Source organism: Acartia tonsa, chromosome 10 (assembly GCF_053477335.1).
Source record: "Acartia tonsa isolate MP-2025a chromosome 10, ASM5347733v1, whole genome shotgun sequence".
Taxonomy (NCBI): domain Eukaryota; kingdom Metazoa; phylum Arthropoda; class Copepoda; order Calanoida; family Acartiidae; genus Acartia; species Acartia tonsa.
The window spans coordinates 31,102,133-31,118,248 of NC_137269.1; the positions used below are offsets into that span (position 1 = coordinate 31,102,133).

Below are 16,116 nucleotides of genomic sequence, written 5' to 3' on the forward strand. Positions count from 1 at the left end.
CAGATTAAGTGAATTATATAGTAGCTTCTCTAAAAATAAAAAAAAGTATTTATTGTTTATTTTGTAGTCAAGGCTTGAAATCCGGACATATTTTTATTTTTTACTTGATTAAAAATAATAAATTTTAAATAATCTGCTTTAAAAAAAATACCTGAAACGCTATTTCAGAAGGGGCAAAAACTGTAAAACTTTCATTTAATCTGCTTAGTTTTTCCAACTCTTCTGTACCTATTACAAAATCAAATTTAGTCCATTTGATTTATTAGGCTTTAAATGAACTATAAAAAAATGTATAGAAATTAACAAGGATGATAAAATGTATAAGAAACAAAGAAAAACTATTTTGGGGAGTGGTACCACAACACTCCGAATTGAGAGAAATCGCTAAAAAAAAAACTCTCCACCCTAAAAATTATTTTAATTTTTTTTTAAAAATTAAAAGTGTATGAAAGTTCGACCCCCCCCCCCCCCCCTCCCACATTCTTAAGTACCCATAAAGGCTTCTAGGGGTGTAATCCAAATAATGTGCTTTAGGAACACATTGGACTGGCCAGTCAAATGTATTTATAAAGAAGCCTTATTACTCAACAAGAACAAGCTTACCCAAAAGATCAACAAAGGTGCGGAATTGTGTATCTTCTTTCAATATTTCTCCTAAAATAAAACAATGAAGAAAACGGGCTTGGCCGCCAAAATCAAAACAAAAAAAATAAGCTATGAATTCGTCATAAAAAAAAATTAAAGTGGTACAATAAAAAAGAACGATGATTGCTGCCTGTGCTAAAAGATCTCGTTAACCTCTTGACCTATTTTACTTGCCATTACATGGAAGATCCTTATAGTTCCTGGAAAGGTTTGCCTGTTTCGGGGGGTGGGCAACCCAGCCCTTAAAGCGAAATAAAGAAAAAAATATTTTATATTATAACTTAAATACGTTATATTTGATATCGCAATACTTACGTTTTTAAAATGTTTAAAAATCAATATATCAAAAAAGGACATAAGGAATGTTCGTAAAGATTATAGAGTTGCTTCCTAAATTGTATTCTGGTGTTTCAGGAATCATCATGCAAAGTTTGAACTCGAAAGTACAATTCTATCACACCTAAATTAAGTTATCCACACAATTCTATTAAGTAAGCTAATTTTACCGATTGTTTTTGTAGCAGGAGTAATGATTCTATCTATCACATGTATGGTGGAGCTTTCTGTATGGTGATCCTAAAATATACAGTGAGTTATGATTATTTCTACCACATGTATGGTGATCCTAAAATATACAGTGAGTTATGATTATTTCTACCACATGAATGGTGATCCTAAAATATACAAAGAGTTATGATTATTTCTACCACATGTATGGTGATCCAAAATATACAGTGAGTTATGATTATTTCTACCACATGTATGGTGATCCTAAAATATACAGTGAGTTATGATTATTTCTACCACATGTATGGTGATCCTAAAATATACAGTGAGTTATGATTATTTCTACCACATGTATGGAGATCCTAAAATATACAGTGAGTTATGATTATTTCTACCACATGTATGGTGATCCTAAAACATACAGTGAGTTATGATTATTTCTACCACATGTATGGTGATCCTAAAATATACAGTGAGTTATGATTATTTCTACCACATGTATGGTGATCCTAAAATATACAGTGAGTTATGATTATTTCTACCACATGTATGGTGATCCTAAAACATACAGTGAGTTATGATTATTTCTACCACATGTATGGTGATCCTAAAATATACAGTGAGTTATGATTATTTCTACCACATGTATGGTGATCCTAAAACATACAGTGAGTTATGATTATTTCTACCACATGTATGGTGATCCTAAAACATACAGTGAGTTATGATTATTTCTACCACATGTATGGTGATCCTAAAATATACAGTGAGTTATGATTATTTCTACCACATGTATGGTGATCCTAAAACATACAGTGAGTTATGATTCTATATTATGCCTGTAAAATATTAAATCCTTCTATTTTACCCCACTGTGCAATGATTGAGTTCAAACAAATTCGATTTTGTATTTAATTGTTAGTTTGACTTAAAGATCACAATCGACAAACAAAACTAAGAGGATACCTATATAATGAATGTAGAATTGTAGAAAAAAATTTCGTCCATGTAGGTTGCTACTTCCTCTGTCATGTATTGGTCAGTTCGTTAATCCAATAGGAGGGGAAAGGATGTGGTAAAGGGGGTGGAAGTCAGAAATCGTTATTTTAGTCCGCTGCGTTGTTTACTTTATTAGAGAACATGAAAATCGTGGTTTAAAGATATACACCATACCTATTATTATTTTTTTTCGTATAAAACGCTGCTCATGACCAATAAGAAGCTTCCTTGAAATGGAGACCTCAATCAATTCAGTTGTAAGCGATATCATAATGGACATATGAAATATTTTCTTACTACTTACCTTAGAAGTTATCAAAGCACAGTTAGCCAGAACAGTTTTCTTGGGATATGTGTTGTACACAGACATTCTAAATATTAGAAAAGTATCGCATCGCATAATAAGCAGCTTTCCTTCGATATAAAAATGTACAATTTTTAAAAGAAAACTAGTTTTACTAGCCCCGAGATGCCAAATGCACGGTCTAACTAAACTGATTTGAATATTATGCTATATTCGTAGAAAACTGGTTATAATACGATACGATACATGATTTTTCAGTATGGCTTAAAACTGGTTCTTATCCAGTGGATATTAATCGGTTTCAAAGCGATGCTGGAAACAACTTTATAACAAGGATGACAACATACACAAATAGCAAAGCACAAATAAAATAATTAATTGGAGCAATTATCCCGTGGGATTACAAGAAATTTTATAATCAAACTCCATTAAAAAGGCAGCTTAATTTAAATTTTCCTCGTTTAACTGATGTCGTTTAGATAGATGCACAGATAAAGGAAGCAGCTCATGGTGTCTAATAAAAATACAATACACATGACCAATTGGGCCAGTATACATTTTACCATTGGTTAATTACAATTTATACTGGCCTATCATAGGTCATTTGTTTTGTATTACGTCTTTTTTATTAGGCACTATAAAAGAGCTTCTACATAATTAACTTGTAGAGTAGCTATTTACAAAAATTTACAAACCTAATTTGTGAGCCTCCTTTGGTGTCTACAATCTCATTATTTTCTATCTCCTGAACAGACAAAAATTACTTTTCCGGAATTTTAATGTGAGGGGGAAATTTGAAATCTGCATCAAATTTTAAGGATTTTTTTTTATAAAATTCGTTTTTTGTATAATTCTTTATCTAAAAGCGGAAATGCATTTTAAGTTAATTAATTTTGACCAATAGGATAGGTGGATTTTAAACTACCTGCGCTCTAATTGGTTGAATAATGTACGCCATCCAATCAGAGCGCAGATTTTTTAAATCCACCAATCACAGATGCCAAAATTAATTAACTTAAATTGCATTTCCGCTTTTAGATAAAGAATTATAGAAAAAACGAATTTTATAAAAAAAAATCCTCAAAATTTGATGCAGATTTCAAATCTCCCCCTAACTTTAAAATTCCGGAAAACTTATATATCTTACTGTTTATAACATGGTGCAATAAATAAGTATTAAATGCTCTAAACTTAATAACTGATAGAGCTGGATTCATCGCAAGAATATTTTTATAAATTGAATCTTTTTCTTTTTTCCTTACATCGTTGTTACACAGAGAGTAAGGGAGGGGACAATGGATCGAATATTCAATTTTTAGGAGTCTCAGACTTTGGGGACTGGCTTAAAGGGAATGTGCAAGAATTTAGCAGTTTCTGACTGAGTTTGGGGACTTGCGCATAGAATGCCGCTACTCGTTATGTATGTTTTGAATATTGCAGACGGGGAGAAGGAATAAGAGAAGTGGGGGCAAGGGAAATAAACACTCGTTGTGTTAGTTTGGAATGTAGCAGATGGGGAGAAAGGAGAAGGGAGGTGGGGGCAAGGGAAATAAACAGAATAAAAAGGGGCAGTCATATTCTTGATAGCAGCTGGCCGGGTCCAATAATCTTTTAATATAAAAATCACACCAAAAAACCTCAATATATTTCATCAAAAACAAGTTGTGATTTCACTTTACATGACGCTATGGAAATCTATTATTCAATTAACAATCCCTTTATAATTTCCTACAAATTTATTGGATTAAACTGGATTTCATGCCCTTTCTTTGATAACTCTTATATTGAATTAACTGCCCATTGTCCCCTCCCTTACTCCCTGGTTGTTACAGCTGTTTTGTCAAAGAGTTAAACAAACAGCTACGAAAAGAATAACATCCTTTTACTTTGTATTTAAATTTTTTTTTAGAATATAAAATATTTTTAAATTCATGCTAAAACATATTTTGCATAAAGTACGTTAATATTTTAGTACTTTTTGTAAAATTTTATTTTTAAAGTACGGTTGTGGAACCTAGTAATAGTGTCTAACTTTTTATCTTTGTGACGTAACAAAAATCGAAGGATGAGGGGGGAGGTGGGAAAGGAAACCCCCTAAAAAAGAGATGGATTTTTTTACGTCACAAAGATAAAAAGTTAGACACTATTACTAGGTTCACGGTTGTGTTGAAAACATATATTTTGAACAATAAAATTTGTATTGACAAAGTAATAGTTTTTAAGGTTTTATGCAAAGTCCCTTATCCTTCCGATTTTAAACTTGGCATTTAGATTCCTGTAACAGTTTGGTACAACTTAGAAAGCGCAACCCTATAATAAATACCAATAGTCCATAAAAAAACTTGATTATTTTGACCTGTTAAAAACCTATTCATTTGATTTTTAGAGTCTAGATTTTTATTTCCTTTAGACATGATATTCTAAGCATTTTAAGCATCTCTTTATTGAAGTCTTTAAATGTAAATATGTGCATATTAGTTATACACTATTTTAGTGATTTTAAGTTACATTTATACAAAAATTTTGTAATTTTTTTAGAATATTTGATAAGTTGTCATTCTATATGTGGTAATGTCTGTTTGTCTAATTTATTAAGCTTCGCTATTATAGATGTTGTCACCCTTGTTTGAATTAAATAACTTACATTGATATTAAAAACTTTTGTTGCCACATGACCAAGAAGCATATCTTTCATAGCAACCTCTTGAGATATAACCATTCCCAAATCTCTCTTTCTCCTAGACAACAAATAACAGAGTGTCATGGCTTTTCTTAAGCAAATTTCAATGAAGCAGCTTATAGTGCTTAATAAAAAATAACCATTGATGTCAGGGGCGTCCACGTTTTTTTTTTTTGGGGGGGGGGAATTTTGAAAATAAAAACTCCAAGCTCCTTTTGGAGGGGGTAATCTTTATTTCATAGAGGCATTTTTTTATTTGGGGGGGGGGGGTAAAAATTGAAAATCCAAAATTTTGGGGGTGCCGTCCCTTTACCCCCTCCCCCCCTTGGACGTCTATGATTGATGTGCCAGAATACATTTTACCATTGGTCAATATGAATATATACTGGCCTAGCATTGTTCATTTGTATTGTATGACGTCATTTTTATAGGCAATATAAGCTGCTTAAATTAAAAGGAAAGAATTAACTATATAATAATAATTGGTATTTTTTCTATTATAATAAATATTATTCCAGTTTATAAGGTCATCTAAAGGCTATTTTTGTAAAAAAAAATTATGAAATTAATTTATCTTTTTTTCTTTTAACGTCTCGTATTTTTCGTAGATTTTTGCATATTATTTAACAAATTTATGTAAAGTTACAGAACAAAATACTTCAAGTAGAAAGGTTCTGCTCTTAAGATAGGGAGAATGTTTTGGCACTAAAACAGGAATAATAGCAAGTTAATGATTTGAAGTAAATACCTGTTAAGAAGTCCTGAGTCAACATTGTACATGTAGTTGTCATTTATATCTGGCAACATAGCTCGTTCTATATCTGAATATATTATAACAAAATATAAATTTGTAATAATTCAGTCCGTCTGTCTGACCAGATGAAGCTTAAGATCTAGCTAACCTCTGGACCAAATAGGATCTGATTTTAGGGGAATTTCCCTTTAGTTCCTATCATGATTCATCCTGTTTTCTTGGGTATTGGGACAACCTCAACCCAACCCCCCCAAGAAAAAAATCCGCGGAGGAATAACAAGTATTATTAAATGATGAAATTACTCCTGGGGTGAAGCCCCAAAATACTAGGGGTTAAGCAAATAATTAACCAAAATGTGAGTCAAATTTGAAATTGTCGTCGTTTTCTGTATCAAATTTTAAAAACTTGCATTTATATAATTCCAATCACTTTAAACCTTTATATCAGGCAACTACACGGAACTTATTAATTTGCTAGAACCCTTCAATATGTTTCATATTTGAATTAAAGGCCTTATAATTTCCTTAATGGGTTATTAACATTATTTTTGGCATCCAAACTACCTAAACTTGATGCTGTACGTATTGGTGCAAAAAATGGGGACAAATTTCAAATTGTTTTGGCTTGTGACGTCATACCCCCATCTCTTTTCTAGGGGGTTTCTTTCCTCCTTCCCTTTTCTTTCCCCTAACTTGTGACGTAAATAAACAGCCCCGTCAAATCAATTTAAAAATTGTCCCCATTTTTTGCACCAATACGTACAGCATCCTAAACTTCATATTGCTATGACAAATATAGTTTTTGAATGAAATTATGAGTGACCATTTTAAATCCATCTTAATAAATCACATTTTCCTATCTTTTTATGCATTTAGACAATTTAAAGAATATGAAAGTTCATAGACGTCCAAGGGGGGGGGGGGGTAAACTAAATTTACCCCTGCCAACAGATTTCGCGCGCCATTTTACCACCCCCAAAAACGAATTACACCCCCCTTAAAAATTTTTTACCCCCCCATAAAAAAAAAGCTTGGACGCCCCTGTGTGAAAGTATACTTTTATTGAAGATTTATTTTACTTTAGTAAAACAGACATCCAATTACTTTGAATAAATGATTTACCTTTTCTGAATTTATCAATAGCATCGTTATCAGGAAGAAAAATTGTCGAGTTTTTCAGTTCATTTAATAAGTTCTCTTCACTAAAAAGAAGAAAAAAAATGATTTCACATAAAATCATTTCACATAAAACATTTGACATAAAGCTACATTTGACTTTTGGGAACACAGTAATAGTGTCTGACTGATTATGACGTAACAAAAAAAATTAGCCAATGAGAGGCCGTTATTGACCAATGGTAAAATTTAAGGTGGCCTCTCATTGGCTAATTTTTTGTGTTACGTCATAATGAGTCAGACACTATTACTGTGTTTGACTTTTGGTTGCTTTCACCGGTAGCTTTTATGGGGTTTACCTCAAAGGAGATATAAAAGGTAAGCCCCATCCCCCGGATAATTTGTAAAATTCAGGAAGGTAGGGGACCATATGCTGTTTATTACACCATGAGTGTCAAAACGTTCCAACCACTAATTGTAATCTACAGACGGGACAGATCACAAAACAAAAAAAAATGATTTAAGGTTGCTAAGGTCGCACAAACGGACATACATCATTAATCAACTGTTAATCAAATTTTTTCCATTATTAAATTTCGTAATTTTTCAATCGATTATCTGATTAAAATTTACCTCAAAAATGAAAGAAAATCAGCTCCATTCAAATCAGCGATAGTCTCTTCAACTGGCCTATATTAAAAAATAGACAACTCTTTCATAGATGGGTCGCTAACCCTGTGGGGCTTTTCCATCTACGTGTCTATCCCCTAACTACCCCTTCCCTTAAAATTCCATCCTCTTTCCTTCCCACTACATCCCTTCCATTCCCTTTCCCTTTCCGTTTCTTCCCTCTTTCTTCCCCCCTCACTAGAAACGGAAAAATATAGAAACACTTTTAGGAGACAAACATGCAATAAACATAAACAAAAAAGTTGTTTTTTTATTGATTTTGATATATCTCAAATTTGACCTTATATTTTGCTGTTATTATTTTAATCTATAATACAAAGTAGAACGATGTTTGTCTGTCTGTTTGTTTGTCTGTCTGTCTGTTTGTAGCGAAGGATCTCGCTAACCGCTGAACCGATCGGGTTCTCCTTAACAGGGTAGCTTCTCATAGGTCCCGGGAAGGTTTATAACTATTTTCTAGGGGGTGGGACACCCTCAACCCCCCCAAAAAATGAAAATTCCCCCCCCCACCCCAAAAAAATAAATTTTCTTTAAATACGAAAAATTGATTTGATTAAACCTCTTGGGGCAAAGCCCCTAGAGGCTAGGGGCGAAGCCGCTAGTAATCTATAAAGAATTAAATAAAAAATAACATTATTTTAAGCCCCGCAGGAAGCTCTAACCAAACCTAATCTTACTTGATATCAAACTCTTTGCAGACTTTGTTTTCATCCATCTTAAACCCACGGCAACAGCTAAAAATATAAACAAGGATGAAAAATTTTATTATATTTTCTCGTATTCGGCACCACGGGGCTAAAAAAACTAGTTTTAATCTTTTAATTGTACATTCTATATCCGCGGAAAGCCGTTTATAATACGATACGAGAAATAACTATTCTCGTATTTATTCGAATCCGGTGGATAGGAACCGGTTATCATCCATACGAAAAAACTATGTCTACCATCGTATCATATCCAGCCTTCTACAAATATAAAGATGTAAAATCATAAGATTAAAACTAGTTTTGTTAGCCGGTGCCTTCGGCACCTCGGGGCTAAAAAAAAACTGGTTTTCATCTTATAATTGTACATTCTATATCCGCGGAAAGCTGTTTATAATACGATGCATCGTAAAATGTTATAGAAATAAATCTAGAACATAAAGATGCCCCTTTTCCAAATGCAAGACATAAGTAGTTAATTCAGGAGGAAGGCCTCGGTCCAACACAGGCATCTCATACCATGCACAGCTTGGACATACACGAAGACAGAAAAAGACATGTAGATAGATAGATATATAAATAATGGAGAGTTATAAAGAAATGACATATGAATTAAGCTATAAAAATTGGAAAGAATTTTAATAAATATAATAGATTTGAAATCTGCATAAAATTTTAAGGAATTTTTATAAAATTCGTTTTTTGTATAATTCTTTATCTATAAGCGCAAATAAAAATTAAGTTAAATAATTTTGACATCTATGATTGGTGGATTGAAAACTATCTGCGCCCTGATTGGAGAAGCTTTAGTGACGTACATCATTCAACCAATTAGAGCGCAGGTAGTTTCCAATCCACCTATCCTATTGGTCAAAATTTATTAACTTAAATTGGATTTGTTCTTTTAAATAATGAATTATATAAAAAACGAATTTTATAAAAAATCCTTAAAATTTTATGCAGATTTCAAATTTATTATATTCATTAAAATTCTTTCCAATTTTTATAGCTTAATATGAATAGATAAATAGATATAGAAAAATAGATAATTGTACCTATAGGTTGTTTTATAAGCTTTTCTTTCTCCATCCACTAGAAGTGCAAACTGGCAGGTATATTCATCATACTTCTCCTCGCATTTACTTATCTAATATATATATATACAACTAGATGCTGCACCCCTAAAGGCCTCTAGGGGAACTTGAGGGGTAGGGAGGCCCCATTTTCAATTTTAGTTTAAAAAAGAAAAAAGAAAGTTTTAAAAGAAAAATTGGGGGGGGGGGGGGTTAATAATTTTTTTCTATGAGCGATTTCTCTTAAGAGTGTGTTGTACCCTCCTCCAATATATTTATAAATGTTCTGAGGACCTATAAGAAGCCACATTGTAAAGGAAAATCATATCGGTTCAGCGGGATATATTTCAGTGCAGACACACAGACAGACACATCAATATCTTGTTACTTTTATCAAAGGAAAGATTGTCTAATGATTCATTCATTTTCATTAAATTTTTTCGCTTTGCAATGGAGGACATTTTAGAGTGAGAGGGGACATTTAGTTTTATAATAGGGTTTTCTTATTTGTTGGCTTAACGACTTTGGGGACTTGGTGAATTTTGATAGGTTTCAACCACTAATCTTTATCTATATAATTAATGGAAAAGTTTAAGGCAATATCTGTACTCTAAATATAAAAAAAAAACCAGTTGGTACAACGATTTTAAATTTTATATATTTAATTTTTAAAGATCAAATATCTTCTTCATTTGTGATGTGTAAGTCCGTCCATATATCTGTATTGCTCAGAGGTTATTTAGTGAAATAAATAAAAAAAGAACCTGCATAGAAAGATTTATATTTGCATCAACAGAAATACCATCTATATCATCACTATCTACTTCCTTAATATAATCATTAAATATCAACACATAATTAAACATACTATTTAAAAGATTGAAAGATAGGTATATAGGTTGATAGATAGATTGATAGATAGATTAATAGATAGATTGATAGATAGATTGATAGATATATTGAGAGATAGATTGATAGATACATTGAGAGATAGATTGATAGATAGATTGATAGATAGATTATTAGATAGATTGATAGATACATTGATAGAGTTAAAGATTTAAAGAGTTATAGATTATTAGAGTGAGCGATAGATTGATAGATACCGGACCAACAAAACTGGTAATGATATCACGATTTTTATTCAATATTCGTAGAAAATTGTCTATAATAAGATACAATACACTATTTTCTAAGGTCTAATCCAGCGGATATTGAACGATTTGAAAGTCATACTGGAATAGTTATTTCTTTCATCGTATTATAAACGGCTTTCCGCGGATATAGAATGTACAATTATAAGATTAAAACTAGTTTTAATCTTATGATTGTACATTTCTATATTCGTAGAAAACTGGTCAATACGATGCTAGACATAGTATGGATTAGAACCAGTTCCTATCCACCGGATTTGAAAGTCATACTGGAAAGATTATTACCTCTCTTGTAACACAGACATTGTCTCCTTCCCACCATTTTCTAAACAAATATAATATGTTATTCTTGTATGATTTTTCAGATAGATTTTTCAAACTTTGCATGGCGATTCTTGAAACATTTAATATAAGTTGCAATACTGTACTATTTACCAAAACGCCCATATATCCATATTAAAACCTCTTACGTTCTTTAGACGTACCTGCCATTGTAAAGTTGATTTCGATTACATAGTATAAAATAAAAGGGGTCATGGCTGAAATTTTATCGACATCCCAATGTTCAATTGACAAATCATTTATGTCAACACAAAAAAAGTTTTTTCAAACAAAAACTATTAAATCTTTATTATGATTGACATGAATTAAAATCAATTGACGTAGCAATGAAAAGAAAGCGATTTTAGTAATTTTAGATATTTAAAATTTGTATATCATTTAAGTAGCTTCGTCCATAGCATACAGGGGCCAGTTTCTGTATTGGAGGGTGGGGAAAGGGAGCCAAAAATATCCTTAAAACTTTCATTTCAAATTTTAAAAGCCTAAAACAATTCAAGGCGTAATATGAAATGAAAAACTTATTTAGTTTAGTTGTTAGCGATATCCTAACGAGCAAACAAAATACCTACTACTTTGCATAAAAAGATTATAAAGTTATCCGTTACTGACAGGCAGACGCGACTTTGTAAACTTCGCTGTTTAGCATGACCGATTGATAACGATATGACAAACAGACATACAAAAATTACCTTGCATATGTATTAATCCAATTGTTGAATCCAAAGTTTGGGGTAAATTGGTTGTAGTTGAAGAAGGGGGTGAACTTTTCCTTCAGATTTGTTCCAACTTCGGTGACATCAGGCATCTCCATTTCTCCTAGTACAGATAATTATTGAGTAGATGCGCTCAGAAAAAAAATCAAATAAATTAGATAAAATACCAAGGGCAAATACGTTAAAGAGCAATAAAGATTTTAACCAGAAAAGTTTAATATCATTATTTTTCAATCTATAATATCTGACTGTCTGTCAAGATAAGGCTTAAGATCTCACTAATTGCTGAACCGATTAGAATGTGCCTTTTAGGGATCATTGCTACTGGTCCTGTGAAAAAACCTCTTCCTTGCAAAATTGTCCTATTCACAGAAATATTTCTTGTCTTGTAATCCGTTGCATCTAATTACAATGAACAGTTGCGAGTTCCTTGCAAAAGTCGTGTAAATAAATTGGTTGTCTGCTGGGCAGAGTTGTGGATCCGGATCCGCAAGGATTCGAATGTTTTGAGTCCAAGGATCCGGATCCGGATCCGCAAAAAAAATGCGGTATAAATTTATGAAAAAATCTACCTAAATTTATATAAAATAGTCACTTACAAAGACATTCTCGTGATGAGAACCAATCTTTAAGGTTTAGGTTCAGACTTACAAATTAAAAGTATTTTTGACTTCGAGATTAAGGAATAAATATTTTTTTAAAATTTGGTGATTTTATTTTTATTGTCAAGGATCCGGATCCGTATACAATCAATGCGGATCCGCAACACTGCTGCTGGGTGTTACTACAACTAATGTCCAGAATGTTTTGACAGAATCGGAGACATTGCTCCCCTTGGTTATTCCTATTTGTTAAACATACGACAAAATGATAAAGTGTTATGGACAGCAATTGTACTTAATACTTATACAGACACAAAAAGACACAAACAAGGATTAAAAAATACACAAAAGCAAAGCTGAACAAAACAGTTGGGCGGATAAATCAAAAAGACTCATGGCCCTAAACATGAAAAAGGTTTGCTATTTACTTACTGATCATTTGAGCATGGTTTCTAAACACATCTTCAAAACTCTGCAGGGAATTCTAAAAATATTCTAAAATAAGCAGAGATTTAAGGAATTAGAAATAGGTGATAAAATAATATAAATTAACAATGATTTTTTAACGAAATTTTAATCCTTCTGTAAATTAATGTCATTGGTTAAAAAGTTAAATAATTTTTGTTTGTCTCAACCAATAAAATTCAAGAAAAGTTTTTGAGTCAACCAATAATACGGCATTTTTTTATATAAAACTTTGGGTATTAGTTTAATTTACAGTTTAAATCCCCCCCCCCCCCTCCTCTGAAAAGAAGTGTCAAGTGGTAAAACTTACGCAAGCTGTTAAAATGGTCGCGGGGAAATTTCATGACACATTAAATCAACAAATGTAAAGGTACAGTTAAAATAAATAAACAAATCTAAATGAGGGAAAATGTATTTTATACTAAAGAGTGGAAAGATAAAATACTTTGCAGTTACATTCAGTAGCGTGCGAAGCACTTTGTCTAGGGGGGGGGGCATTTTGAAGATTTTGTAAAATTTTGCCCCCCCCTAAATCAAAGTGCCCCGGGGGGGCACTTTGCTTTAGGGGGGGGCATTTTGATTATATATACTAATTTTAAATAAGGGCGTTTTAAGGGGTGGGATTATTTGATTATGGGCCTCCTAGTCCTTATCCCTTCTTCCCCATCCCTTCCCCCATCCCTATTTCCCATTTATATCCCCCACCTCTTCCCCCCCATCTCTCCCCCCCTCATCTCTTCCCCCCCCCATCTCTTCTCCCCCATCCCTTCTCACCACCCTGCAATGACCAAAGGGAAGGGAGCTAGAAAGCATCTTCGAAAAAATAGTACAGAAGATAAATTAACCTTTCCCCCCCCCCCCCCTCCACCACAAAACATTTTTAATGTGTGGAAGGGGATGTTAAAAAATCTCAGCAGGAAGGATGAATAACCCCATTAAAAAAAATTGTGGGGGGGGGGGGAGATAAAAACACTCATTTTGGAAATAATTTACCAAAAATTAACCTAATATGAGAAAATGATATTAAATATTTCTTTATTGTTTGACAACAAGGATGACAACATCTTTAAGTAGCAAAGCACAAAAAATTATTAATAAGAATACAGACAAGTAGATTTAAAGAGCATCTGTTGAAATAAATATATATTTTAGGTAGAAAAAGTCACAAATCCTTTTTCCTGTATGTTGTGTGATGACAGTCAAAGTAAATTACATACTGGATGCTCAAAACAGCGAGAAATTTTATTTTTTTTAATATTATAATCCATAAAAAAACCTATTGTACCATAAAAACCAAAGATATAATGAACTGTGAAAAAAATAAAAAAAAATTACTTGTCCTTTCATTGTGATAAAAAGCAAAAACCATTTGGAAGGGCGCCAAGCGCAAATTTTTTTTCTTCAAATATGCAGGGAGGGAGGGGTTTTTGGGCTATTTATTACACTAGTCTCCATTATTTCATAGCAGAAACCATTTGGAAGGGCGTGAAGCGCAAATTTTTTTCTTCAAATATGCAGGGAGGGAGGGGTTTTTGGGCTATTTATTACACTAGTCCCCAATATTTCATAGCAGAAACCATTTGGAAGGGCGCGAAGTGCAAATTTTTTTCTTCAAATATGCAGGGAGGGAGGGGTTTTTGGGCTATTTATTACACTAGTGTTTTAGAGAATTTGTGATGAATTGAATTCTATTTTTTTATTGCATACTAGTCTATATCTATTTTGTCTAATGTCTAATTTTTATTAAAAAAATCGTTTTTTTTTACTAAAATAATCAGAAAAACGTGTATGTTACAATAAAAGTAAAAGTAAATTTTTAAGTATTTTAAAGCATTTTTGTACTCAAACCGGTTTTTCGTCAATAAAGGGTTATAAAAGAGGTAAAAAACAAACAAGAAGTCAGTAAGATTCTGTACTCCTCCAGAGAAGGTTTGAAACGTGTTATTTTGTAGTCAAAAGAACATTTTAGTGCTTGAATAAATTGAACAATTTGAAATTATAGAGCAGTAATTCTGTTTATACTATTTTTTTAAAGCTATGTTGTAAGTTCAAATAGATTTACTTAATTACTGCAAATGAATTAGCCAAGTTAAAAACCTTATGACATAAATAGATTGAATTTAAATAAAATTGACTAAAATGGCACAAGCCAGATTAGATATATCTTCAATTATTCTAAATCCAGCAGGATTGGATAATTCTAAAGAATTATTAAACTATACAGGTGTTTGTGAAATAGATTTTGAGTTTTTACAGAAGAAATATGATGAAAATAGTGAAAATTTTTATAAGTATTTGAATTTTTCTATCAAAAGATTTCAGGCCAAACGTGAAAGGTTGAACCTGAAAGAGAATGAAATTTTGGATAAGAAAACTTTGTTTGTAAGAAAGGGTGAGTTAATGATGTTGACTGATAATATTGCAACACAGCAAAGATTTGTAGGACTGCTAGAAGGATTAGCCAATGATGAAGAACAGAACAATATTCTTAGATTAGAAGAAGAGTACCATGCTTTGAAAGGTTTATATTTGATTACTTTGAATGGATATGATGAGTTGGTGAAAAAGATGGCTGAGGAAGCTGAGGAAGCTGAGGAAGTTATAGATGAAGAAGATACCGACAATGGAACCAAGAAGGAAGAATTCAACTTGGAGAATCTTCTTCCAATGGGCACTCCCAACTTTGCAAAGCAATCAGATAGAAATAACAGTGAAACCTACAGTCAAAGCTTTGTACCAAGATTAGAAGACCAAAAGGAGTTGGATCTTAGTAATCAAGCATCAACGCCATTAAGGAATGGCAATACGGTAAGATTTTCAGATGTAGTAGCCAGTAAAGTGTTGTCTGATTATTCTACTAAAATTGAAGATGAAGAAACTTGGCGATTTGTAGAACCTCAAACTAATATGATTGAGGAGATATCTCTTGTTGAAGATCTTCAAGCAATACATTTAATTGTATCTAAGAAGATTAGTGAGGATTTAGCTGATGTGGAGTTGACTGCTTTAGAAAAAAGAGATTGTGCTAGGCTGAAAGAGCTTAAAGCTGACTTAGAACGGAAGAGTGAAAAACTTCCAATCATCTGTAATGATAGTTTAAAGTTAGAAGCAGTAAAAGCTTTTCGTTCTGCTACAAAGTGGATTAAGAAAGTTGAAAATCTAGTGTGTGAACGAGGTTTGCATTTGCAAAGCGAACAAAAGTACAGCAAACCTCTTGAATTAAGCAGTTTCAAAGGACATACTGAGCAAAGCACCAACATTTATGAATTTTTTTCAAACTATGAAGTAATTTCTCGTGGATTTAATACTGAAGATAAAGCACTTTATCTATTCTCCAATTACTTGGATGTTAGTATCAAAGCAGAAGT

The 16,116-nt window shown here is 32.3% G+C and overlaps 2 protein-coding genes across 3 annotated transcripts in view; one reads left to right on the forward strand and one right to left on the reverse strand.

Moving 5' to 3' along the window:
* Positions 1–16,116, forward strand: part of RpL4 (ribosomal protein L4) — a 234,087-nt gene that overhangs the window by 193,205 nt on the left and 24,766 nt on the right. The window lies entirely within an intron of this gene.
* Positions 1–16,116, reverse strand: part of LOC145329874 (transforming growth factor-beta-induced protein ig-h3-like) — a 42,393-nt gene that overhangs the window by 13,945 nt on the left and 12,332 nt on the right. For both annotated transcript variants that reach the window (XM_080174321.1, XM_080174320.1), the window contains exons 5-19: positions 12,716–12,767; positions 11,658–11,784; positions 10,912–10,951; positions 10,237–10,299; positions 9,455–9,546; positions 8,373–8,429; positions 7,639–7,695; positions 7,012–7,091; positions 5,884–5,956; positions 5,100–5,193; positions 3,151–3,200; positions 2,456–2,522; positions 1,152–1,221; positions 604–654; positions 152–228 (exon numbers count right to left, since the gene is read on the reverse strand). In XM_080174321.1, coding sequence (XP_080030447.1) covers positions 152–228; positions 604–654; positions 1,152–1,221; positions 2,456–2,522; positions 3,151–3,200; positions 5,100–5,193; positions 5,884–5,956; positions 7,012–7,091; positions 7,639–7,695; positions 8,373–8,429; positions 9,455–9,546; positions 10,237–10,299; positions 10,912–10,951; positions 11,658–11,784; positions 12,716–12,767 — 1,050 coding nt within the window. The remainder of the gene's footprint in view (positions 1–151; positions 229–603; positions 655–1,151; positions 1,222–2,455; positions 2,523–3,150; positions 3,201–5,099; positions 5,194–5,883; positions 5,957–7,011; positions 7,092–7,638; positions 7,696–8,372; positions 8,430–9,454; positions 9,547–10,236; positions 10,300–10,911; positions 10,952–11,657; positions 11,785–12,715; positions 12,768–16,116) is intronic.